Here is a 25,535-nt window from a genome sequence, read left to right as displayed (position 1 = left end):
GAAAGACGAAACCTTATTCTGGAAGATTTCTTCCAGAAGGCGAAACCTTCTTCCGGAAGAGTGCGGCGCTGATTCATCGCCAGTGGGCGGAGCTGAGAGAGAGCGAGCGCGAGACAAAACGACAAGCGGGCGTCCTATTGGTCGGTTTCTCCCGTGTTCGTGACGCGCGCGCGCCGCCGGCCAATGGCGCGGCGCCTTGCGGAGCGCGGGCGGCCAATGGCGTGCGAGCCCGAGTGCGGGGCTCGCGCCGTCCGCTCGGCGGCCATTTTGTCTCCGTGCGTCAATTCGGGCGCGCAAATGGTCGCCGACTTGTAGCGATTAAATCCGCGGAGAGACCCCGAGCGAAACAACAGCCGCACGAATTTACCTCGCAAACCACACTCTCAATTTTAGTTACGCGTCGAACCGTCTGCAACGGACTAGGGCGCTAAAAAAAAGTTGCAACGACTGGTTTAAAAAAAAAATCATTTAAACGAGAGAGAGCGGGCGCGAGAGGAGAGGGAAAAAAATCGCCCATACATTAAATTGAAACGAGTGCGCGGGGGACATCTCTCGGCGGCACCACCGACCACCGCCACCACCATGAGCTCGCTCAACGTGAAGAAGCTGAAGGTGAACGAGCTGAAGGAGGAGCTGCAGCGCCGCGGCCTCGAGACCAGGGGCCTGAAGGCCGACCTCCAGGAGCGGCTGCAGGCTGCGCTCGACTCCGAGAAGCCCGCGGCCGACTTCGCCTCCGATGACCTCGTCGACGAAGACGGCGGCAGCAATGGAGGAGGGGGTGGTGGTGGTGCCGCGCATGGCGAGGAGGAAGGCGGAGGAGGAGGGGGAGACGACGACGTGGACGACTCCATCCTGCTGGAGGGAGACGACGAGGCCGGCGGCGTGGCGGAGGGGGACGAGGGAATTCCCGTGGATGATGGCGCGCTCCTCGTGGCGGGCACCAGCGACGAGGAAACGTCCAATCACGCGGCGAAAGACGAATTCGACGAGGAAGAGGATGATGACGAAAAGGGAGAAGACGAGGATAACGACGAGGGGCCGATGGAGCAGCAGGAGGAGCCGCCGCGAAAGGAGGAGGGACACGCGGAGCAGCAGGAGGAGGAGGAGAAGAATGGATCGGGAGGTGCAGGGAAATGCACGGCCCCCGAGACAGGTCTGGTGATGTCGATTGTTTAGACCGAGAGGGTGGATTGTAATTGCAGTTATACAGCAGCTATTGTTCTGCTTTAAATTACACTTTTGCGTTGTGATTGCAGCAAATTGCGTGCCGTGCAATTGCTGCCCGCCCAGTTCTGGCTGAGATTGTGGTGGTGGTGGTGGTGGTGATGATGCCGGGGGAAATGCAGCTACAATGTGTGATGGTTAATGATGACGGAGGAGGTCGCGGGTGGTTATGTTGATGGATGTAGTTTACGTTTAGTAGTAATTGGCGTTTGCTAATTATACTTGATTTTGTGCATGGATATGTATGTCGGTGACAGTGGTGGTGTCGATGCTAGTAATGGTGAGCAATAGTGTAACGGTTATCGTGCGCTTTGCCACGAACGCAAGTGACGATTATCTTAACTGGTCCTGGGTCTCCCCTAGGACGACTCGGCATAAAATGGGTACAGTGTAAACATCGCTAACTGCAACACTCCTACCGTCACAGGCTATACGGGGGGAGAGATGTTTGTAGATCTAGTAGTTTGGTTATAGGTCATGGAAGTGGCAAGGGTATTCATGAGGATAGTGTGAAGGTTGGTGAATAGAGTGATGGGGGTGCGGTGTTGGTATAGAGAGACTTCTGTGGCGGTGTGGTGATGGAGCTGCAGCTCGGATTATTGGCGCAGTTGCCGATGGATTTTAGGCGTTGAGGAACACGTGGGTTTCTCGATTGGATCAATGCTTCACGGTAACAGTGGTCCAAGTGTAATTATGTAGGGGGCATATATACGTTAATGTGCTTCGACGTGCTTGCGATGAGCTTAACATGTTAATTAAGGAACAGTAGGAACATACAATTGCAAGCCTCAATGGATTGTTTAAGATGTACAATACTAAGCACGTGTTATGTGGGCCGGTTATGTAAAGCGCCTCAAGGCACGGCCCTTTGTTTATATACTCGGTAGACTTAACGTGTTCTGTCAGGTTTAAGCAGTCGGCAAATGGTATCGGGTTCGATATCTTGATTAGTTGCTGTTCCCCCCCCCCACCCTCCTCGCAAGTCTTGTTAATAATATACCATGTCTTAACGCGGATAAACTGCAGTGAAGGAAAGTGGACGATAAGTAGTTGCTGGCTTACAATCACAAACTTAAATCAACTACTTGACAGAATAAACCAATGCAATCTCCCGCTATTACAGCACAAAGACCGGCGGGGCAGAATGTCTGGTGGGGGAAGGGTGCTTGTTGGGGGGGGGGGGATGGGGGGACATCGCTTTGTTGATGAATGCCGCGTGTGATGGAGGGGGAGGTTGGTGAAGGCTTTTGTCAGAAGCAGCAGCACACCATCAGTAACTGGCCCCGGGATCTTGCTCATCATGGCTCCGCGCACGTGGTCTCGTCCATTGTTCATTGCAAACGCGCAGCCGAACAAAACACGTGGTCCATTGGCGTGTCTCGCTCAACGCGCGGGGTTATACGTTATAGTTATTACGTGTCGTTCTGCTCGCTAAGAGCCGTCGATAACCTTGCGTGTTCGTTACCTTTAACGGAGGCAAAATTGTTACGCAATTTAAAGGCATCTTAATGACGGCGTTTGCTTTGCGGCAGAGTTTGGCCTCGTCCAGAATCATTCGTTGGTCCTTTGAGCTCGAGTGCTTTTGAATTGCGAATTGTCTCTTCGTAATGGTGTCGCTGCTGTGTATTGATTGAGGGGGGGGGGGTGGGAGTTGTAATACAGTGCTAGGGTGCCGCGTGTGTGATGTACAGTGTGAGAGGTTGACTGAGCGTGAGTTTTGTTCACGACTGTGTTTTTATGACCGCTATATTCACGCAGTGTGGCTTTTGTGTTCACCAGCACACACGCATTGTGCTTAATTTCGTACATAATTCGTGGGCTTTGTTTACGCATCTCACTGTTGGCTGCTTGAGTTATCGAAATGGAACGCAAGACTTAGCTACGAACCCTTCGGCACTGATTTTATAGGGGCCGTCCATAAAATGTTTTCTCCTACAACATCAGAGTGCAGCGCCACATTAAATACGCACTTCAATGACAATAGTTTAAAGCGATTTGAAGCATGTTTTATATTTTTTTTGGGGGGGGGGGGCAGAGCTTTGTGACGTCATATTTGAGGGGGGGGTCTGACTTTGTGTGACGAGGGGGGGTCAGAAATCGGCCAAAATCGCGTGACGTCATTTATGGACGGTCCCATAGGGAAATACGTTTTGTTTCCAATTTGTCATTCAATTACCTGTTAATAGAATATTAGCACAGTGGTCCGAAAGTATGACTTTTAGAATTGTCTGTTACACTCCGCAGTGTCTGACAAACTGCGAATATTATTATTTTTATTGATTGTTGAAGTAGTCTGTACTGCTGGGGTTATCTTTATGCAGGGTGCCACGGTGGCGAGATATTAACTACCTCGCCTAGTATTCAGGAGGTCGTGGGTTCAATCTCAAGCCTGACACCTGCTGTATATGAAGTTTTCATGCTATCCCCGTGGTCGCGTGGATTTTTCTTCGGGTCCTCCCTGCTTTTTCCTCCATTTAAACGTCATGTGTCTTAAAGTATTTGACTGCTATACATTTGTAGCGTCTTGTAAAATCACTGTCGGATACGTTGTTACAGGTCACCTGCTTACACTTTATTAGCAGCGCTCACACAGAGGCTTGCACACAGCAGCGCTCACAGCTTGCACACAGCACCGCTCACACAGAGGCTTGCACACAGCAGCGCTCACAGCTTGCACACAGCACCGCTCACACAGAGGCTTGCACACAGCAGCGCTCACAGTTTGCACACAGCTTGCACACAGCAGCGCTCACATAGAGCTTGCACACAGCTTCGCTCACACAGAGACTTGCACACAGCTGCGCTCACAGAGGCTTGCACACAGCAGCGCTCACAGCTTGCACACAGCAGCGCTCACAGCTTGCACACAGCTTCGCTCACGCTGCTGCCTTCGCCTACGTTCCCTCAGACCCACTCACTCGTCCGATCCGGGGTGGGGGGGATCAACCATCACCCGCCCGGCGACTCGTGAGGGTTGAGATCCGTCCCTGGCTTGAGCGGCAGCAGCGAGATTTCTTCGCCTTGGTCCCAGTAACCCGAACTCCCGCTCCGCTCTCACGCGCCTCCTTATATCCTCCCAATTAATTAGCCAGCTCCTGCCTTGTGTCTCTTTAGGGCCAGACAGGCTGGTGCCTGTCAGGCCATCAATCACCCCTTATCGCACGTCTCTCTGGCAACACCTCTGGTGTCAGCGTGCAACCCCGGCCGGTCCCCGTCTGCGACCCGATTATCCCCTTGATGAGCTGGAGGTTTGCGCGTGCAACCTCACGTTGCACGCACGTAACTGCCTGCCCTCGGTTGCCCTCGGCCAACAGAGCGCACCGCGTATTTTACCACACTACACATTTACACATGACGACGAGCCATGTTCGTTGAGCTGTCATTTGTGGCCAGGTCACTTCTGAAAAAAAGAGCTATGTAGCTCAGTGGACCTTTCCTGGTAAAAATAAATAGTTTAGTTGGGTTATGTGTGCGAAGTGAAAAAAAAAATCTAATCACTGGTAACGTGCTTCGTGCATTTTTGAAACGTTGCAGGCGAGCAGGAGGCTGTGAACACGCCCGAAGTCGTCGTGAAGGTGGAGAAAGACGCGGCAGCAGCGGCGGCGGCTGAAGGGGCGGGAGAAGGCGCGGCAGTAGCAGCAGCGGCGGCGGCGAGCGCGGAGGCCGGCGCGAAAGTCGATGCCGTGAAGAGTGAGGCAGATGGGGGCAACGACGGCGCCCGCGGACGCAAGCGTGGGCACGAGGAGGCGTTGGCCTCTGCTGCGACCTACGAGTACAAAGATGAAGCCTCTGACCGGTAGGTGTTCTTGCGGTGTGTGTGTGCGCGCACGCCGCTTTGTTAATAATTAACTGTATGCTTTTAAGACCACAGTGCAAATTGAAGGTTGTCAGTTTTCAGCAGTCGCTGGTTCATTCTTCCCAAATCCCGCCTTTGGGTTCATTAAAATCGGCACCACTTTCTGTCACTTTTGATTGTAGTTTGACCTTAACGTGACTGCTGTTTGTGGAATGTAAATTTTATGCCACTGGCTCATGCCAAACATTGGATGGCCATGTGCCATGATTATCGAAACAAAGCAGGTCTGGAACTGTTTATGCTTGGTAACAAACAATATCATTGCTTACCATCTTATTGGCACTATGTTTAGGGAACTGATGAGTTTCAGCCAAATGCCTTGTAAATGTAGGTGATTTCCGCAGAAATCGATGTCTATAGTGTGGAAACTAATATGCAGAGAAGATTCAAACATTTTGAGCTTTGCATGTTTATGCTTTTAACAATACACTGATCAGACAGCCCAACCTGTTTTTATTTGTCTTATCAGAGTATTGCTTGCTGGTTGTTGAATTATCTCTACTGCTTGTAGATTGGACTTTGAACAAATGTCCACGTTATTGTTAGCAACATGCATTGTAAACAATTGTATTTGGGTGTGGCTCTTTGGAGCCATTGTGCCTGGCTTAGAGTCCATGGAAACGGTTAAGGGGTTGAGCCTTTGCCGTCTGTTATGGTGAAAAGTTTACTTTCAGTTGCATGTGTCTGTTACAAAACTAATGATGCAGCTCCGTATTCTCTCAACCCCTGGCGTAAATTAAGTATGTATTGAGTGAATTTGGTGTGTTCACGCAGAAAATCAATGCAGCCTCCATTAGAGGATGAAGATGAAGACATCGATGAGACCTTGGTTGTCTTGGACACCTGTAAGTACACCTTTGATCGTCGTTTAAATATCATTGTTGTAATGTTCTGACCCGCCCCGACTGGACATCTGTGAAAAAGAGCTGTATAGCTTATCGGATTCCTCCAGTATGAACAAATAGTCTGATTCTGATTTATTTAGCACCATCCTAATCTGCCTTTTACATTTGTGATGATCACAATTAAGACATGCACTTGAACCGGTGTAATGGTAAGATTTCTTCTTTCAGATAACTCAGATCTGCACTTCAAGGTGACTCGCGACCGATACAGTGGTTTTCCACTGACTTTCGAGGGATTTGCCTACCTGTGGTCGGGTGCCCGAGCGACCTTTGGCGTGATCAAGGAGAAAGTTGGCTTTGAGATGAAGGTACAAGTCAAAATAAAGTATTTTTAAACCAGCCGAGAACTCAAGAGGCCCAGAAGGGTTATGTGATTATTTGCGTCCATTCTGATCCACGTTACGTTTCATGTTTTTGAAGTATATGGTCACAGTCTTATTTTGTAGGTGCATTCTTGAATGCTTGAATCGTTCACAAGCAATTAGCTAATCGTTCTTAAATTATTAACACAATTGGCTACGTACGGTGTGAAAGACGTTTAACATGCATACATGTGAAATGTAGGATTATTAATCCCCCAAGCATTTGCAATAACCGATATTAGCTGTTGTAGGGAATTAATGATGGCTTCAAAGTACACTTTACTAACCTCTGTCACCACTTTAACCTTCGTTAAATAAAGTATATAAAATAATCCAAATGGGCTTACATCTGGTCCAAATGAATGTTTCGCGGTGAAACCTATCAAGTAAAATGCATATACAGTATTAGAATATGTCATTAAAATAACTGGATTAAAAACCTTTCTCTGTGTGCTAACAGCTAGTTACATACAGGACATTAAACAGTAATGCATCTCATTGGCCTTTCATAGTTAAATACATAACACGATGAAATATTTAATAGCATGTGGTCTCAGTTTAATAAACGACATTAAATAATGGCATATTTTGTGTAAATTAGGGCTTGAAGAAATAATGTATCTTAGGCCCTCGCCTGTTTATTAAAGTATATGAAGAAATATTGATTCTCAGTAGGCCATGACCTAATTCTAATTAAATAATGTGAATGCATCATCTCAGTGGCCTTGCCTGGTTCATTTAAGAACGTAAATATCAACTGCCCTCTTAGAATAAAGGACATCACTGTACACCAGAGCAGGGGTGGCCAACTGGCGTCTCCCGAACTGCACGAGCCTATTTAATCTACCACACGCGGCTCTATCAAAGGGGCATACTGTAGAACATACTATCACAGTAGCAAAGAATAATTAATGTTTCCCACGCTGTGCCGATAACTGTCAATATGTACACTTATATACACACTTGGCTCTTTGCAGAACTCATGGGTACGTTTTGGCTCTTTGTTACAGGTTGGCCACCCCTGAAATTTAGCCACTGCTGATATAAGATGGTAGAATTTTTATTGACAAAACATCAAATGCAGTCATGCGCTGCCTTGTGGATAAAGTGTGACATTGCACGTCTCGTGACCCAGTGTGGTGGGATATGTTGCAACGTCAATATGGCTTATGGTCACTTCGGTTTTGGAGAGGAAAACAAAACCAAAAATTACCCTGTCCGCAGGATTCACCGGTTACCTGCATTTGCGTGCTCCTTGTGCTCTAATTTTTTTCAGGTGACCGAGAAGATTACAGTGAAGCACCTGCCGGCTTCGGAGCCCTGCCCCCACGTCGTTCGCGTTGGCTGGTCTCTGGACAGTTGCAGCACTCAACTAGGTCTGTGGCAGATTTTATTATGAAGCTTCGTGGCATTGGCTCTTGATGTTTGCTTCTATTTTGATGTTGGCATGGCTGAATGGCACTTTGAAATGTCTTTGGGCGGATCCACATTGCGATGGGGCTGCCAGGGTGAGATGTTAACTACTTCGCCTGGTATAGAGGAGGTCGTAGGTTCGATCCCGATCCTTGACGCCTGCTGTATATTTGGAGTTTGTATGTTCTCTCTACATGTGGTCGTGTGGATTTTTGTCCGGTCCCTCCGGTTTTTCTGCTATGAATGTACACATGGTAAGCCACTTCGTTGGGCTATAACTTATGGCCAGGTCACTTCTAAAAAAGGGCTATATAGCCCAGTAGGCCATACCTGGTAAAATACAAAAATTGTTTAGTTTTTAACGAAAAGTTTTAATTTCTTAACACTGCTTAACTTGATTTTAACTAAAGGAATATGCAACCCAGGCTCTGTCTTGACATGAATAATGATGACAGAATTATTCAAATCGTGATTAGGCATACTGTCATTTCACTTGTCACTGCATTGACATTAAACCATTACAACTGTGCCAAAACATTTTCATAATAAGATTCTCAGCCTTGACTTAAGTTCTTTCTCTTTAACAAAGCTTCAGACTTTTGTGGCACTGCACAATATAACTAGGTATCTTATGTTGGTCATCGATTACGATTCATGTAAATAATATGCTCTTAAATTGAGATGAGTGAATCAAAAGTATTAGCGACCCATAAAAACTAATAATGCAAACGAGATGGTAAAATGAGACCTTAAAGAATAAATTCTGCGATCAAATTGTTGCTGCATTGTAAACATTTATTGAGAGGAGGGGTAAATCAAGGTGCCTAGTTATAATGTAAATACACTCCTTCAATGTTTAACAGCTTGAATGCCTGCTTAACAGTTATATAAATCTGAAGCTGCATACATGTTACTTTGGTTGCGCTGTTTCTGTGTTATTGTACAGGAGAGGAAAAGTTTTCTTATGGTTATGGAGGCTCTGCAAAGAAATCTGTCGACTGCAAGTTTGACGACTACGGAGAGGAGTTCAGTGAGGGCGACGTCATCGGATGTTTTGTTGTAAGTGTCTCAGATTTTTGGTGTTGTGGGATTTTGGCACGGTGTGGTGGTGTTGTTGAAATCCCAAAGTTACACTTGGCGACTTGTCATTAGTTTGCTCCATTTTCCCTATCTTATTGTCATGAACACATCCTCAAATTATCAAGTTTATCAGGAGATGCAAATTTGAGCGAATGTGCATGGAATTATCTGATTATTTGTAATTACAATACCTTTGCCAGCATTTTTATAAATGTGGGTTAAAGTCCTATTAATTGTTTGCTTGCACTCAGACTTCCAAATCCTAGGGTGGCAGCTCTTCCTGGCTACTAGTTTTCTTGCAATATAAAATGGGCTTTTGGTATGTAAAAGTTGAGAACCTTTGGTTTGTATTATCACCATTTACATAACCTCGTTTCTTTGAAACAGCAATTAAAAGCGCTCCTAAAATTCCAAATTTTTTGGTCTGATCATGTTTTGTGCTTTTGCTCTGATGGCCAATAATTGTTATTTACCATTGATCATAATGCCTTTACAAATGCTTCTGTTTTGATATGTGTTTTGTGGTTTCAGCGCTATACACACAGCCATAAACGATCTTATGATTTTCATGATGTGCTCTCAAGTATAATTCCTTTCATCCCCTTCCTTGCAGAACTTTGAGGGCGAGGAAGTGGAGCTGTCGCATTATAAAAACGGCAAGGACCTTGGGGTGGCTTTTAAGATCAGCAAGGAGGAGCTGGCAGGGCGTCCACTCTTCCCTCACATCCTCACCAAGAATTGCTCCATGGAGTTCAACTTTGGACAGAGGGAAGAGCCATTCTTCCCACTGCCCGAGGGCTTCGTGTTCATCCAGGAGGTGCCCCTGGATAAGAGGATCCGTGGCACCGTGGGGCCCAAGACCAAGGCCGATTGCGAGGTGACCCGCTGACGTGGGATGGTGCTGACGAGGGCAGAGCTAAAATCTTTTTAGGCAGAGGCTTCTCTATACCCAGCCCCCTGCTCCTAACAGCAGCGCAGGTTTCGGTTTTCACAAATCGGGCGTATGCAAGGTGTAGTGATTTGATATGCATTTTATTTGAGAATACTGAAAAAAATAGGAAAATCTGTGGGGTCTAGTTTTTCAAAGTATTGCCATAAGCAGCAGTAAGGATGTGTGAGGCTTTACTTAATGATACCATTGCATTTTATAGTTGGGCATCATGAATCCAGTTGCCTTTATGGTATCAGAAAAAACTATGGTGTTGTGACTATCCAAGTCCATCATGATATAAAAATGAATGGGAAGTTTGTTTTTAAATGCACAACTACTCAGATTCAAGTTTAATGTTTATTTTGTTTAACCAGGTCAGAAAGCAAGAGACCAGTCTTGCTTGTACCCCGACATGGCACACTGGCTACTCTTGCAAACTCTGTCGGGTTCTTTAACATCCACTGAAGTACACTGTATGCAGTATTATGGGTATCACACGAGCCACTAGATTCAAACACAATAAAACCTCTGCAACAAGCAGCGAAAGTACTCGTCGCGAGGCCATGCCACTTCTTCCAAACTGAAGCTGCAATAGGGTTGTGTGTTCAGGGGAGGCAGTGCCTCACCTGTCATACTCCAATTAAAATAGCTGTTACTAAAAGTAAATAAAAAGAATAATCAAATAAAATACATATTAAGATGTTTCCACTGATCTGTGTTATAAATGTAATTTCTGTACGATTTCAATCATTTTTATCGTCAAATTTGCGGAGCTCCGCTGTAAATACAGGAAGAGACGAGAGGCGAGGCATCGACGCGCTCAGCCTCCCCTCTGATTGCGCAACCCCTCAGTAACTGGATGGAGCGTAGGCAATACGCGCGTGCCTGTTACTATCTCAGTATGTCACCAATGTAATGTTTGTAGACCCCTTCATTTCATGTCCTCGCCTTCCATACTCCAGGTAACTTATTTCACATATGTGTATAAAGATATTTAGGCTCGCTGGTCTCGTCATGAAACTGCAATGAAAAAGCACCAGGGGAGGCAGCTATCACATCTGCCTCACTGAGGGGGACGTGTCTAACACGCCCCCCTCACTGAGGACACGCCCCTCCGTGAGGCCACGCCCCCTCGGTGAGGCCACGCCCCCCTCAGTGTGTGAATCTGGCTCTGACACTAGCCAGTGCCTCCCCAGCCATTGACTTCACCGCACGTCACTGAGCTGCAATGCAGTTACGCTGGTGCTATACTATGACACTAATGTAGAAACTATTTCATAAATTCAAACAATTGACTACCTGAAGGAGAGAAACTGGTCCTGTGAAAACTGCACTGACCTCGGGTTGACCATTACTATGACAATGTTTTAAAGCAATAGCTCCTCATACAATTAAGTGCATGCATCAAAAACATAGGCTGCACATGTATTTATTGATAGTCAATTCCTTAGGTAATTCGATAGTGGTATGGTACTACATGCTTTTTATTATTACAAAACCATGCACACCCAACAAAATGGAACAAAGTACGAGCCATCACAACTCCCCATTGTCAAGATATATTGAATTGGGCTGCACTTGCATGAGGGACAATGACTTCCTCCACCTGTTCCCATTTTGCTCATTGGGGATTCCCTTGCATAACGTGCAACCTCATTTCCAGAATTTAGTGTCTTATGGTGTCTTTCACCTTGTGACACGATTAACTCACACTTATTAAATTAACTCGTAGAACAAGGTGAAATTTTGACATTGCAGTCTTCCTCTATATGCAGCAGCTGCAGAAAAGATACAGATAAGTTACTCTTTGCTTCTTTCGGTGAAGTCACGCTTGTGTTGCGCCCGAAATGTCGTGATTTATTTTCCACCTACGTGACTTTTACCGAAAGAACCAAAGAGTATGTATTCATGTAGTCACGAAAGCTTCAAATCAAGATACAGATAACCTGTTTGGCCAAGCACTTTACACTTTTCTGACTGTTGTATGCGTTGCAGGTGTTGATGATGGTGGGGTTGCCAGGCGTTGGCAAATCAACATGGGCCGAAAAGCACTGCCGCGAGAATCCTGAAAAGAAGTACAACATCATGGGTACCAACAACATCATGGAGAAAATGAAGGTAAACTCATAGGTCTTAGTACATGCTACTAGTAATTATACATGACATTTGCTCCCTCACATCTTATGGCCTTGACTTTTATATTTTGGTGTAGACCTATGGGATTTTGTGATTATTTAGAGTGCCGTAAAAAGATGTGTTTTGAAGCCAGTGCATTTTTCTGAACTGGCTGATTTGTCATTTATCCAGAAAAAATAAATGCCTGAAATGTTTAAAGTTGACTTATCTCTTGAAGTAGTCTTTAATTTAGGGTACTTGTAGATGTGAAGTTGTCACAATTCTGGTTTTCTTTTAAGAATCATTCATGAACACAAACCTTTTATGCAGATCTGACAACGCAGTAGAATGCTCTGCTTTTAACTGTTAAAATTAATATCCTTGATGTATTTAAGTTATATGGAAGTAATGTAAAGATGTCACGAATATGTGACCTGCTTTCGCACCTCCAATTAACACGGTTGGCTGCGTACAGTGCAAAAGAAGCTCAACATACACACACCACTGCTTTATGTGGCTCCTTTAAAAATGAATATATTCTTACCCCCCCCCCCCCCGGTGTGTAGATCATGGGGCTCCGCCGGCAGCGCAACTACGCGGGCCGCTGGGACGTTCTCATCCAAGAGGCAACGCACTGCCTCAACCGCCTGCTGCAGATCGCTGCCCGCAAACGGCGTAACTACATCCTGGACCAGGTAGGCCCGCGCGCGTCCGTGCGGGCCACACTGTATAGCGCCTGAGATGCCAAACGTCGTCAGCTATCTGCAAGTGGGGTGGGGGGGGTGGGTTTGCTTGGTAGAGCTTGGCAGAAGCCTCGGTGTCGATTGGATTTCCATTGAGGATGACATCTCATTGCAACGTGATAGCATTGTTCCCGTGGTACTGCTGCGGCGCGGAGAGGGGTAGAATGATTTTAACACAATTGCGCAACTGGGTATGTGGAATTAGGATTTTGGTTGCTGGCTAAGGACGTTAATGGTTTCTCTTTTGATGTGACAATGTTGTCACCTTCACTGTGAAGTGGAGTGTATTTTTTTCCAAGTTTAAGGCCAGTAATAGAATGTATAGCAAACATCAATTGGTGAGAAATACTATTTGTGTGGACATCCTCCATTAAGACATCGTGCAATTTTGTTCACAGTCCACTGATATTGCATATTCTGTAAGCACGAGGACACTTTGAGTGGTATTGCTAAATATAGCATCATGCAGTGTCAGCCAATGGCTATCCAGTGAACTCCTGGCTGATGTTGTTAAGCCTCGCAGACCCTCATACGCCTGGTTAAAGCACTGCACAAGCTGCCCAGCCTTTTGTATGAATCTTTTTTAAAACCTTAAATGAAGTGTCATGTATTTTAAACGCTTATATTTCTGTTAGCTAGTCTTGTCATGCATTCTTGGACGAAGTGTTCCCCTGTGTTATACACACATATCGAATATGGCTGCGCTTATTTAAATAGAAGACAAAGCTAAACGTTTAATGGCAGTTTAGAAAAAAATGTTCTTGGCAGTTTGATAATCACTTTTATTTTTAGCCCTGTGGTTCACACAATCAACTGAAGGCTATATGCATTGCCCAATTGTGAGAGAGGGAATGTATTTGTGGCTTTAAATTGCTGGGCATTTAATGTACTGTGTGTTAACCGGTTTGCAGAGGGCTTGGGAACTGCTGCTTTGTTTGCCCCCCCTTCATGTCTGTTAATGATATGGACCATGTGGCCATGTAGGATGTTTGTATGTATGTTCAACTTCTTTCGCACCAAACGTAGCCAACCATGCGAATCGGAGGATCATATGTTGTCACAGGGTAGTGATTGCGTGTCGTAGTTGCCTTGATATTTTCACGTTACAGGTTTATATATTTTGACGTGCCTGACTGTGCTTGAGATTTGCTTCTTGACTGTGCTTGCAACGCAATGTTTTAATAGTGCACACGCGATGAACTGAAATGCATTGGCGTCGCCGAGTAACGCAAATGAACTTCTGACACGCTGCCATGTTGTAAATGTTTCGCGCGGGAACGTGACGCGTTCGCGCGTCGCTGTAACACGCGGCACTTAGTACGTGCAGTTCCTAAGTGGACTGAGAACGAGTCGAGCGACGTTAAATGCTGATGGCGTAAAGTAAATGCACCGCTGGTGAGTAAAGGAAGCCTGCTACTTGGTAACATTGAATTTAACAAAAACGCTCGTAGGTGATGGGCAGACTGTGTTGTCTTGTTAAATGTAAGTACAAGGTAAGAGCTGACTAACAGTTACGTTTTCAGTGCCAGCAAGATGGGCCATGAGGTAAGTGCGAGTCCTTAGTTGTGCTGCAAAGGGAAGGGGTGAGTATTGGAGGTAAGTCATTTTTGATATTTTATTATAACCCCGGCTCTTGAATATGTAGGATTTGCAAGTGGAACCAGGTAAGTACACTCATTATCCATCCCTGAACTTTCCTTCATTCTCTTTTCGTGTTTTATCCCTAGGTAGATGTGGTGGTTGAATGCAGTGGGAACGCTCATGTTTCCATTTAGAACTTGAGATGGTTTAACATCCGTGGTCTTTTTGAGTACTTTTTTATGCAATTATCCTGTGTAAGGCTACTATGTGTCTCTCAATGTCCATATAATGGTTAGCCTGTGATTGTTTTGCTTAAGATGTAGGTAATCAAATATAAATGGCATACTTTTGATTATTATTTAGTACTGAAACATGTTTTCAGCTTGGTAGACATGTCTGGTTATTTATGTAGATTGTAGTGTTCCTTTTAATAGTTGATCTGTGTGTGTTGCTCTGCTTTTCGATCTAGATTAAAATGCATAACATGCATTGGAGGCATGTCAAATTTGATCGAATTAAAAAAAAAAATTCCCTGAACATTACTAAAAGTAGCAGACCTTTATATTCACGTTGGCGATTATGTAGTTAATGTTCTAAATTGTGGTTTTTATGAACATTTTAATTAGCACCTCCGATTAGCACTGTTGGTTACGTACAGTGTGAGAGAAGTTCAACATACATGCATGAACGTTACTTGCGTAGATTTTTTTTCCTTCCAGAAATGATGTAGATATAAATAGCATTTCAGAGACGAATTAGGAAAGCACCTGCCAAACAACATGAACTCTACAATTTGTGGCATCTAAAAATACATAAAATCTCAGCGAAACTATTTAAACTAAAAAAACTTTTATTTTACCAGGTAAGGCCCCCACTGCGCTATATAGCTCTTTCAGAAGCGACCTGGCTATGATAGCTCAACGAAGTGGATTTACAAGTGGAAATTTATAGCAGCCAGTTACACTAAATGCATGTTTCTAAATGGGGAGGGAAAAACCGGAGGACCCGGAGAAAAATCCACACGACCACGGGGAACATGTAGACTCCAAATATACAGTAGGCGTTTGGGTCAGGATCAAACCCACGACCTGTATACCAGATGAGATAGTTAGCATCTCCTAGCCACCGTGGTAATGATGAGAACGACATGCAAACTCAAAGTAATACAGCAGGCGTCCGGGTCGGGATCGAATCCACGACCTCCTTCATACCAGATGGGGTAGTTAACATCTCACCACTGCGGCACTAAATTGAGGGGGGTAGCCTTTATGGTCATGGTGGAAGTAATAATTACTGAAGTTTAATTACAAACATTCCACTATCTCAAGACCAATTGACAAAATATTTAGTTTAAATATTTCAAAAATTTATAACAAACATTTCTTATATTCTTAGTTTTTTCGGTAAAGTCTTCAACGTGACTTTACCGAAAAAACTAAGAATATGAATTACTGCAGTCACGAAAGCTTTAAATCAAAACATTTCTTACTTTAGTTCAATCATTCTATTGCAGTTTAATCCGGGTCACAGTGATACTGAAAACAATTTGGAAAGCCGATTCCTAAGCCAATGGATGAAATGCCCCAGACAGATGTAAATTATGAAACCTGATAGGCAAGGGTTTAAAACCAGGAATCGGACTGATTATTAGTAAACAAAAAAAAGTAATCCAAGAAACGGACAATCCCAGTAAATGGGCCAATAATAATGACACGTTTGTTAGTTTCAGTTTTTTGTATATCGTAAAATAAATAGTGGCAGTCCTCGTAAAGCACGAGAATGACTAAGGTGTCCCAAGTGCATTCAATCGCAATTCCGTACAGCAGATGAAAGTGATTTATAATTGCGAGTACAGGTGATCCCCCTCCCCCGCACCTACGACCTAATTGGTTCCTGGACGGCGGTCGCAAGTCGAGCCGTCGTAAGGCGAACACTTATTTCCCTTAGGTGCGATGTTATATATTGGGGTTCCGTTCCTGGAAACCCATTACATATACCAAAAAAAATACCACGAAAATAAATACAAATAACCTTACATATATATTGTGACGTAACTTTCGCAAACATTTTTCAAGTGAAAACAAACACATTTGAAAATCTGCGCGTGCGTCGCATTCCGGCACCATTAGGGACTGAGTCTGTGCATGACATGCACAGACTCGTTGCCAATCAACTTGACGTCGTTAGCGGTCATTAGGCTGTCATAGATAAGAGTTTTGGTCGTTACCGTGGGGGTCTTACCGACTATGAGAAAGGTTGTAATAAGTAGGGGGTCGGTAGGGGGTCAGTTACTTGTACATAAGCATCAAGAAGTTTTTTTTACGCAAGTGACTTTTTTTGGCTTTGGTGTCCAAAATGTTGTCTTACCCGTACTTATTTCACGTCCTACCCTATGCTGGTCATTATTTCAAAGGCTATTAATTTAGAAACGGCATTCAGCGGTCTTGTTAAACTGAAAGATCACTGCATATGTACTTGGTTGGGTACTTTTATCGTTCTCATTTGAGCCATTTCCCATTCTGAGACGTCTGCTCGTTGCAGAGTGGGTGTCTCCATGACGTCTGAATCTCGGAATGCGCAAATGGCTCGGCGTTAATTTTATTTCGAGAGGCGTAGTAGCCCCGTTGTTCTTCAAGACGTTGTACTCCCCTCGGAGAACTGTAGCGACACGACCGCACTCTACGATAGCTCGCGCCAAACTGCCAGGCCCCCTCCCACGTGGCCTTGTGGGGGAGGGAGTTTTGGTACAGATAGTTATTTTATTTGCGTTTTCTTCAGGTTTTGATGACAGGCGCTTACGTCATCGGAACGGGTTCAAATGGCATCGTTTGTTTAAACAGGTACACAACATCAAAGTCCTGTTTTTCCTCCAAAGCTACAGTCTAAAAAAGTATATTTCTTGGTTACATTTGTCTACATGATTTAATGTGAATGGAATCTCATACAAGAAATTTGACAGCTCCTGCTGAACAAACTTAAGCTCATCAATTCATGTTAATTCTGGCTTCTAAAAATAGTCAGAATCAGAATATTTATACTGGAGGAATCCGATGAGCTATAAAATATCGTTTTCACGGATGTCCAGTTGGAGTGGGGAAAAAAAACGTGATAGTAGTGCAATGTACAGGAAAGGCAAACAAATCACCCAAAACATACAAATAAAACTAAACCATCCTACTAGGCAAAGGCCACTGAGATATTAACCTATTTTTCAGAAGCTACCTGGCTACAAATGATAGCTTAACAAATAGCCTTATGCGTTAACTAAAAGGTGACATGCACACTTTGTTGCCATAGGTCATTTTATAGAAGTTTTCTCCGTATTTTAAACATGTCCTTGAGATGATGTTAGTGTTTTTCTGCTGCTTTGAGTTAAACAATCAATTAATTTCGGATAGAACCCCAGAAATTGTTGATATACTGATATGTGACAGTCATTATCCAAGCTAACATAGCGATGGGAGCACTTTATCTGGAGCTATGACGCCTTTGGTGATATCGCTTTATTTGGAATCAGCTGAGGGGCTGTTGAGATGCAGTATCGTTTGGAAAGGGCGTATCAGCTGCATCTGTTGTTGAATGTACCTAATTTTGGATTACATTGTCATAATAGTGTTGATATGAGGGCGGTTTCCAGGATTGACGTGTTTTCGTGAATATCGTTGGTTGGTTGTCTGAAGGGCATTTGGTCTGGAGCACTGGCTGAGTGCAGGTGGTGGGATTTATCTTAATCATGCTGAGACCACAGTTGCACATACTTACATGTGTTTGATCATGCCAAACAGCAGAGCAAGGATTTAGACATGTGCTGTCGTGTACTATGGTTTGAAAGTATTCACATTTACTGCGTCAGCTGGATATTGATAGTAGCATGCATGACTGAGACATTTTGAGTTGTCAGTCGTTTTAATCAGATTTTCAAATACTTCCCACATGTTAAGGTAACTGTCCTTTGCCTACACATGCATTTAGTCGACTATAACTAGAGAATTAACTTAGTAGGGTGCTGTGGATGCTCTTGTTTTTGTAAAAATGCATTTTGGAGGTCCATGTTTTTTGCGTGGTTCAGAATGGTTACTACATCTGTTAAGGCATTGTTTTTTCATGGCAGTTTATAGCAATAATAGTATTAGAGGTGAATGCCCTGCTTTCCTTAGCCTATGTTTTCTTAAACCTCCACACACATAGAAGACTTTAGTTCTTACAAAGAAGGGGGCAGGTGCAGGCTGAAAATGCATTGCAGTGTAGGACTGGCTATCAGAGCAGAAGACATCTATCACTAGTGGCTGTTTAGTGCTCTCCTTCCAGATCACCTTAGGCGCCTATATCTGGTTCAGATGGAAGCGCCCATCGACATCTTATCTGTGGCCAGGTGAGTGTGGGCTAGGGAGAGACAACTGCTGTGATGCGCCCGCTTTGCCGTTGATGCTGATCGTTGTAAGATGTCCAAAACCTGTCTGCGCTTATGTCGTCATTGCAGGCAGGCGGCTTCGGGCATCGCACGGCAGACCAAAACCAAACCCCAGTAACTGAATTAATGTCTCTTACATTCTTCTTTCTCGCCATTGATAGACAAATGTTTATGGATCAGCCCAGAGGCGAAAAATGCGTCCTTTTGAAGGTTTTCAACGCAAGGCTATTGTAATTTGTCCTACGGATGAGGACTTAAAAGACCGCTCAAAAAAGCGCACTGTCGAGGAAGGCAAGGAGGTCCCAGATTCTGCTGTATTAGAGATGAAAGGTAGGTCCCTGGACAACACTGCTAAAGCAAGTTGGAAGGGAAAAAACACAAGTGGCATCATTTTTGTTTTGTTTTTTTATCACTTGCACCAAACAGCCTCTCCTTTAAAAAAACGCTTCCTCTTTCCCCCCACTTCTGCTACTTTGATACCTTACCCTGCAATTTGCTCTTAAATATTTATTTTTTAAAGGTAATGACTTTAATTCCCTTCCCCTCCTTTGTATTTATTTTTAAATTAATGCCAGTATTCCTGGCATGGCAAATTTTTTGTGTTCTGAATTGCCAACGCTGGGTGGATGCGCGTGCGATGAGCGCATTGACGCGGCGACACGCGCGCCGCCAGTGAGTTGGCGCCCGCTCATTTCGCAAGTGCTGATCTCGTTTCCCATCCCCCCTCTCTGTCTCTGTCTGTCTCACTCGCCTGCCCATCGGGCCTACCCATCGGTCTACTCGCCTGTGATGAACCAGCCAACTTCACACTCCCGGAGGCGTCGGATTTCTTGAACGAAGTGGTCTTCGTCGAGTTGCAAAAGGAAGAAGCGGAAAAGCTGGTGGCGCTGTACCGTGAGGAGGGCCGCAAGGCTGCTCCACCCCCACAGAAGCGCTTCGACAATCGTAGTGGGCAGGGCGGCTTCCGGAACCGTGGTGGTGGTGCCAGCGGTGGCTTCAACCGCTTCGATAACCGTAACAGTGGATACCGCAACTCCGTTAGCGGCGGGTTTGGTGGCCAGCGCGGTGGTGGGGGTGGCTATCGCGGAGGCAACAGCGCACGCGGTGTTTCCAGTAAGTGGGGGGTTGTGGGATGCGCTGCACACCGTTTGAACTGTGAAAGTTGGTGGCTTGAAGATCACGCTTATTTTGTTTGCCCCAGGTCTAGCGGGGAGGTATCCTTGTTTTCCGCTCGTGGGTACACGCAATGTGTTGCTAGTGTTTGTCGGTAATGTACATTTCGAAGGGTTTTAGCTCTCTCTTGGTTATACGTAAGAAAGAAAATATTCCTAAAAGCCTTGGCGAGCCACAAGGCTTTTTACGAGGATCATGCATTCGAATGTTTAGCCGATTTTCAATGAGTCATGGGTTTAAATCCAGAGTAACTGGAGAAAATGTATGTTTACAAGGGCATTATGCTCAAAGCATTGCACAGAGGGATTCAATGTATTGCTCTACTGCTCACTCGAGCAATTTGTTGGAGTGCCATGATCGCCCTTATTTTAACCGTTTGCCATTCCAAGATGTCTGCAAGGAGAAGGGGCAAGCAGCTCGGCATTAATTTTATTTAGAGAGGCATAGCGCCGATGGTTTTTAAAGACATTGTACTCACTGCAGAGAACTGTCGTGACACGACCACACTGCACGATAGCTGGTGCCAAACTGCCACACCTTCCCGCATGGCCTTGTGGGAGCCTCGATACCGATAGTTTATTTAAGTTTTTCTGGTGTCGTTTTGATGATGTACACGTATATCATCGGAACAGAAGCGGAAGAAAAAACTTTTTTTGAGTGTCATGGTGTGAAGTTTGTGCATTTTTTGCAGTCCCTTTTGGAGTCTTGTAACACTGCACTTGTGATGTGGCAGTGCTTCGTATTCTCATCTTTTTAGTTGCGCACAGTGTACCGTTTTTGGTTTGTGTGCATGTTCATCCATTGCAATGTGTAAATATCTTTCTGTAGATTATGTCCGTGGAGGCTACAACAATCGTGGTGGTGTTGGTAGTGGTGTCGCTGCTGCTGCTGCTGGTGGTGGTGGCTACAACAACCGTGGAGGGTACAACCGCAACCAAGCGGGCACCTACAGCCAAAACCGCAACGCTGGTGGTTACAAAGGAAGCTATGGCCAGGTGGGCAGTGACTTGACTTGTTTGCACTATTTACATATACAAATATGTATTTGGTCATAAAGTATCTAATATGGATTTTTGCTGAGAAAATGTATTAAATTTTAATTTACATGCTCCACTTTAAAATAGATCTTCGCTTGAGCAATTTTGGTCAACTGCAATACATCACTTGCAGTGGAGAATCCTGACAATGCTGAGCAAAATAGTCAAGGTTTGAATGGTGAAGAAAAGTTGTTCCACACTGGCGAGTGGGGGGTTGAGGGGTTTCAGCAGAAGCTATCGCAAATGTAAACAAAATAAAATATATCTATTTTTCTAGATATGGACTATTGGAATATTTGATTTGAATATTTGTGAGGAAAATAAATATATAAAGTGATGTATAGCAACACCACCATGCCCCACTTTAATGGCATTGCAATATGACTGTCAAACATTCAAAATATAACAACATGAACAAACATGATGCTTTGTGGGAATTTAAAAACAGCAATGGCTTTACAGTGCAGGAGCTATTCTGTTCTTGGTTATGGCAATATGTTCAGGAACTAAATGCCATTGGTCGGTCTGCTAACCATGGGATTAGCATGGTTGGCTGTGTACGGTGCGAAAGAGGATCAGCATACATACATGAGGGCTTCAGGAGAGATTTTGCGTATGTTTACTATTCCTCCATTGAAGGGGGGGTGTGCAGACAGTTGTTTACTTTTTGGTCTTGAGTTTTTGTTGCATGGCCACATCGCACTGCGGCTTGTCTTTTAATTGCACATTTATAAAGGAGGTGTGCGCATTGGCCAGTTGATGCTCTGATGCGGTTGATGATGGATCAGATTCTTCGAGGAAAGTCGGAGACAGGAAGTGTGATGTTTGCGTCTTGAATTGGATGTTCCACTCTTTATGCCAGTATTCTTCCAGCTCTGGGTGAGATTCTAGGGCGGTGACAGCACGATCCCAGAAAGGGGGATCAGGAGTCGGCGGGAAGCAACATTGTTGAGTTTTGGGTTGATGGGTAGGTCGTCATTGGCAAGAAAACGTGTAAGACCCCTTTGCAGTTTGCATGTCTGTGTGGATGTTTGGTGGAATAATGTTTGCCAGAACAGGGAGCCCCAGGGGATTGGTGTCGGTTTCAGTATTCTGGTTATGATGCACATTCCATTATTTAATTGTGCATATAGCAGTTTTGTGTATGGCTTCCGGAGCAGGCTGGAGCCCAATACTCTGCCGCCTAGTAGGTCAGTGAGAGGGCGGCAGTTAGCAGCGCTTCAGATGAAGCCCCCCAGGCTCATTGCTGCAGGCTTCTGTTACAGGGCAAATTTAATGCTTCGGTCTTTTCACATCTGTTTTATGTGGGGCTTGAAGGGGGGGGGGGGTCGGCTTCTTCTGTCCATGATAACTCGTATACATCTTGAAGTGAGGTCATCGTGCACTGGGCTACCACAGAAGGACACTTCAAGGGTGGCATATGCTGCACGATTTTTTCAAATGGAAATTGCTTGTAGTTTTGGAACTATTTTGTCAGTCTCCAGAGGCGTTAATATGCCTCCAATAAAGTTAGATCAACTGTTAGAATAATGGCAGTGTTTTCGAGGTTTGTCATCTGCATATATTACGAGATAATGTACATGGCAGGTCACATCTTTTTTTAAAAATAGTTCCAGTGATGGTACAGAGGCCATTCAAATTTCTCTTGTGGTTGTGTTTACCAGCGAGGTGTACCATGAAGGTGGAGTCGACGAGGATCGTGTCGATTAGGTGTACAGTAGAATGGCATCTGATGATTTTGGCCAATTTCAGGATCATGATGCCAAATGGTGTCACGGGCAGCAGAGAGGTCAATCGTTGCTATCCCAGTTTGCAGTTGACGCTGCAAACTGGTTTCAATTAGGGCGGTGAAGGCAACTATCTGTTTGCAGCAGGTATAACGCCTCGACGAAATCCAGCTTATTCTGGAGGCAGTTTGGTGTCGATAATGGGGAAATTTCTGGCAAGCAAGCCACGTTCCATCAGCTTGGAGGTGGAGAATGAGGGATTTTAGCTCGTAGCTGGAGAGCGCAAGACTTTCAGGGTGGAGCCATTGAGACAATCTTTTTGAGGTGAACCTGCATTTATTATTTACAGCAACAAGTTGATCCTGCTACACTGCTTTGGATACATGCAACTTGGGGAATTGTTTCAAACAGTGACATTTTTTTGTTGTTTTCTTTTAACCTCTGTATGTTGACATGATTGCGCTGTCCGTAGGGCTATGGAGCCCAGAGCTATGGGGCTCAGGGCTACGGTGCCCAGAACTACGGCAGCTACGGCGCACAGAATTACGGGGGCTATGGGCAACAGACTGGCTACGGTACCAGCACTGCGCAGGCATACGGCGCCTCCGGAACAGGATATGGCTCACAGTACCAGCAGCAACAACAGCAACAGCAGCAACAGCAGGTGAGTGGGTGCCTGGTGGGCTTTCCACCCTTGGTCATGTCAAGAGGTTCTGAAGTTTCACTTACGACCAACAACTTTACCACCGCTTGCGTCCAGAATACGGAAAGGTCTGAGTGAAAATTTTTAAAAACAACAGACCACCAAATTTTGATTTAAAGCTTTCGTGACTGCAGGGATTCACATTCTTGGTTCTTTCGGTGAAGTCGCGTAGAAATTTTGATTGTTTATTGTTTTATATTTGTATTATTTTATTGTTTCCCTTCTACGTGACTTTACCGAAAGAACCAAGAATATAACAGACCACCAATTGTTTCCTTAGCACTGCATAACAGGACATTTTAAAAATACTCTATCCCTTTCATTTGATTTTCTGCATTTTAGTTTTTTCCCATCCCTGTTTAAATGTTTACAAGCCCAGTCAGATATGAGCAAATTTAATCTGTAGCCATTTTTAAGCGAGATAAGACTTTAAAAAATGTGGTTTTGAGAAAAAAAACATTCTCCTTTGGAACCTTTAAATTGCATGCATTTAATTTATTTATGCCCAACATTAATGTCACAATGGACCACAAAGAGAAAAAAGCATACCTTGATGTATTAAAGCACACTTAAAGTCATTGACTTCTTGAAAACATCCTAATGTTGCTAGGGATAGCAGATTTACAGCATAATTTTTGTTTTTGAAAAAAATTCACATTCAGAAATGTTATGGTACCTCTGAATGTTCACTTGTGCACGTTTAATGTAGCCACTTCGACATCTTGGACTGGAAATGCATTTTGTAATGAATACACAGCTCATCGGTGTCACGTGATTTTTTAAAAGCTGAGCAGCAAAGTGTTTTTTCTGACGTGAACTTCGTTGTTTTTTTATTCTTTTGCGATGTGTGCAGCAGTATGCCCAGCAGTGGAACCAGTACTATCAGAACCAGAGCCAGTGGAACCAGTACTACGGCAACTACGGAAACTACAGCAATCCTGGCAGTGGTTCCAGCCAGTGAAAGGGCCACATTGCGTGCTCGAGACCAGGCTGGGGGAAGTTGAGACTCCACTGCAGCGCTTCTTCCCCACCTCAGATGGAGCACCGGCAGAGAAAATATCCCCCTCTTGCTGAATTGTGCGAGCCCTTTTTGTAAGCTTGCAAAACAGGTGTGGGATATTTTGCCAGGAAGGTGTTCCATTGTGTGCGTGGTTGAGAAGCGAAGGTTTTAAACACTCGGCCCACAATTTCACACAGAACCTTCCCAGGCCCGACTTCCCACCTCTTCATCCTACGCTTATTATGGGCCTGACTTGTCTGGAAAAATAAAAAAAACCCAGTTTTAAATCTGCTATGCGTACGTAACAGTTGTCACATTTAACTTCCCAGCCTGTTCACCAATTCGTTGAAAGTCAATTAATTAATTAGCTGACACGTTTTCATCCATGGTATAACAGAGCTGCCCCATTGCTTTTGATAATCTACATTGTATCTACACACAGCTTTTAATTTTTGGGCAGCATTTATTTTACAGTTATCTCCCTACCCCTTTTCCCTCCCCCCAGCACCCCCTGCATTCTTAACAGTTGTGATTTTACCGTGTGCTGTGTCGAAATTATGCATAGTACCCATGTGTTGAAGCATTGGTGGGCCGTAAAAAGTAATATCCCCTCTGTCTGGTTCTCATTAGGCCCCAGCGTGCATCGATTTTTGCTTTTTTATCATTTGTACTGCTTGTGCGGTTCGTTCATTCACAAACTGTACACCGAAGATAATTGTTAGTCTTGAGAGTAATGAGCCTGCTCTTGTTGATTGGCTTGTGTATTCCGCTTCAGGTAGCTTGTGAATGCTTGTTGGACCTTCTTTGCTAGACAATTCCAATATTTTATTTTTGCACTTTTTTCATGCAAAATGTAACGTGTTGAATTGTGAAAATTCAGTCAAGCTGATGAGAAGAACCATGTATTGTTTTTTTATGGCCTCAGGCAAAATTCAGTATGCTCTTTGCTGTAATTCTATATTAGCAGCAAGGTTCACACTGCCATTCGACAGTAGAGCAGGTGTAGGTATTTGACTTGGGATACAAGTTGTACACATTGGTTTCCTTTTTTTGCAGAAGGTTTTGTACTTTATACATCTTTATTAAACCTCCAATAAGCCCATTTTTTTTGTTGGTGTGTTTCTTGAATTTCTGTAGCTTGTGTTTGTAGCAAAGGCGAGCGAAACAATGGAAGATGGATATAGCAATTACCATTGCACTGATAGAAAAAATTTGCTCAGCAGGTTTTACACTTTGTGGGCAGCCGACACAGCTTACACACACCACACGTGGGT

The 25,535-nt window shown here is 44.4% G+C and overlaps 1 protein-coding gene across 2 annotated transcripts; it reads left to right on the top strand.

The window, feature by feature from the left end:
- The first annotated feature begins 289 nt into the window (after positions 1–289).
- Positions 290–24,756, top strand: HNRNPUL1 (heterogeneous nuclear ribonucleoprotein U like 1). Of its 2 annotated transcripts, none has more exons than XM_032965203.2 (14): positions 290–1,153; positions 4,759–5,020; positions 5,855–5,925; positions 6,154–6,293; positions 7,624–7,723; positions 8,707–8,819; positions 9,454–9,717; positions 11,767–11,889; positions 12,453–12,581; positions 18,783–18,951; positions 19,420–19,734; positions 20,623–20,789; positions 23,031–23,222; positions 24,118–24,756. In XM_032965203.2, exons 1-14 carry the CDS (start codon positions 583–585, stop codon positions 24,220–24,222), a joined length of 2,721 nt encoding a protein of 906 aa, XP_032821094.2. In that variant the 5' UTR covers positions 290–582; the 3' UTR covers positions 24,223–24,756. The 2 variants fall into 2 exon arrangements, with proteins under 2 accessions (XP_032821094.2, XP_032821093.2); XM_032965202.2 differs by having other exon boundaries at positions 24,115–24,470.
- The last annotated feature ends 779 nt before the right edge of the window (positions 24,757–25,535 follow it).

This window comes from Petromyzon marinus, chromosome 33 (assembly GCF_048934315.1).
Source record: "Petromyzon marinus isolate PM22_M1 ecotype Great Lakes invasive population chromosome 33, UKy_Petmar_22M1.pri1.0, whole genome shotgun sequence".
NCBI classification, from domain to species: Eukaryota; Metazoa; Chordata; class Hyperoartia; order Petromyzontiformes; family Petromyzontidae; genus Petromyzon; species Petromyzon marinus.
This window is presented reverse-complemented; position numbering and strand designations above follow the sequence as displayed.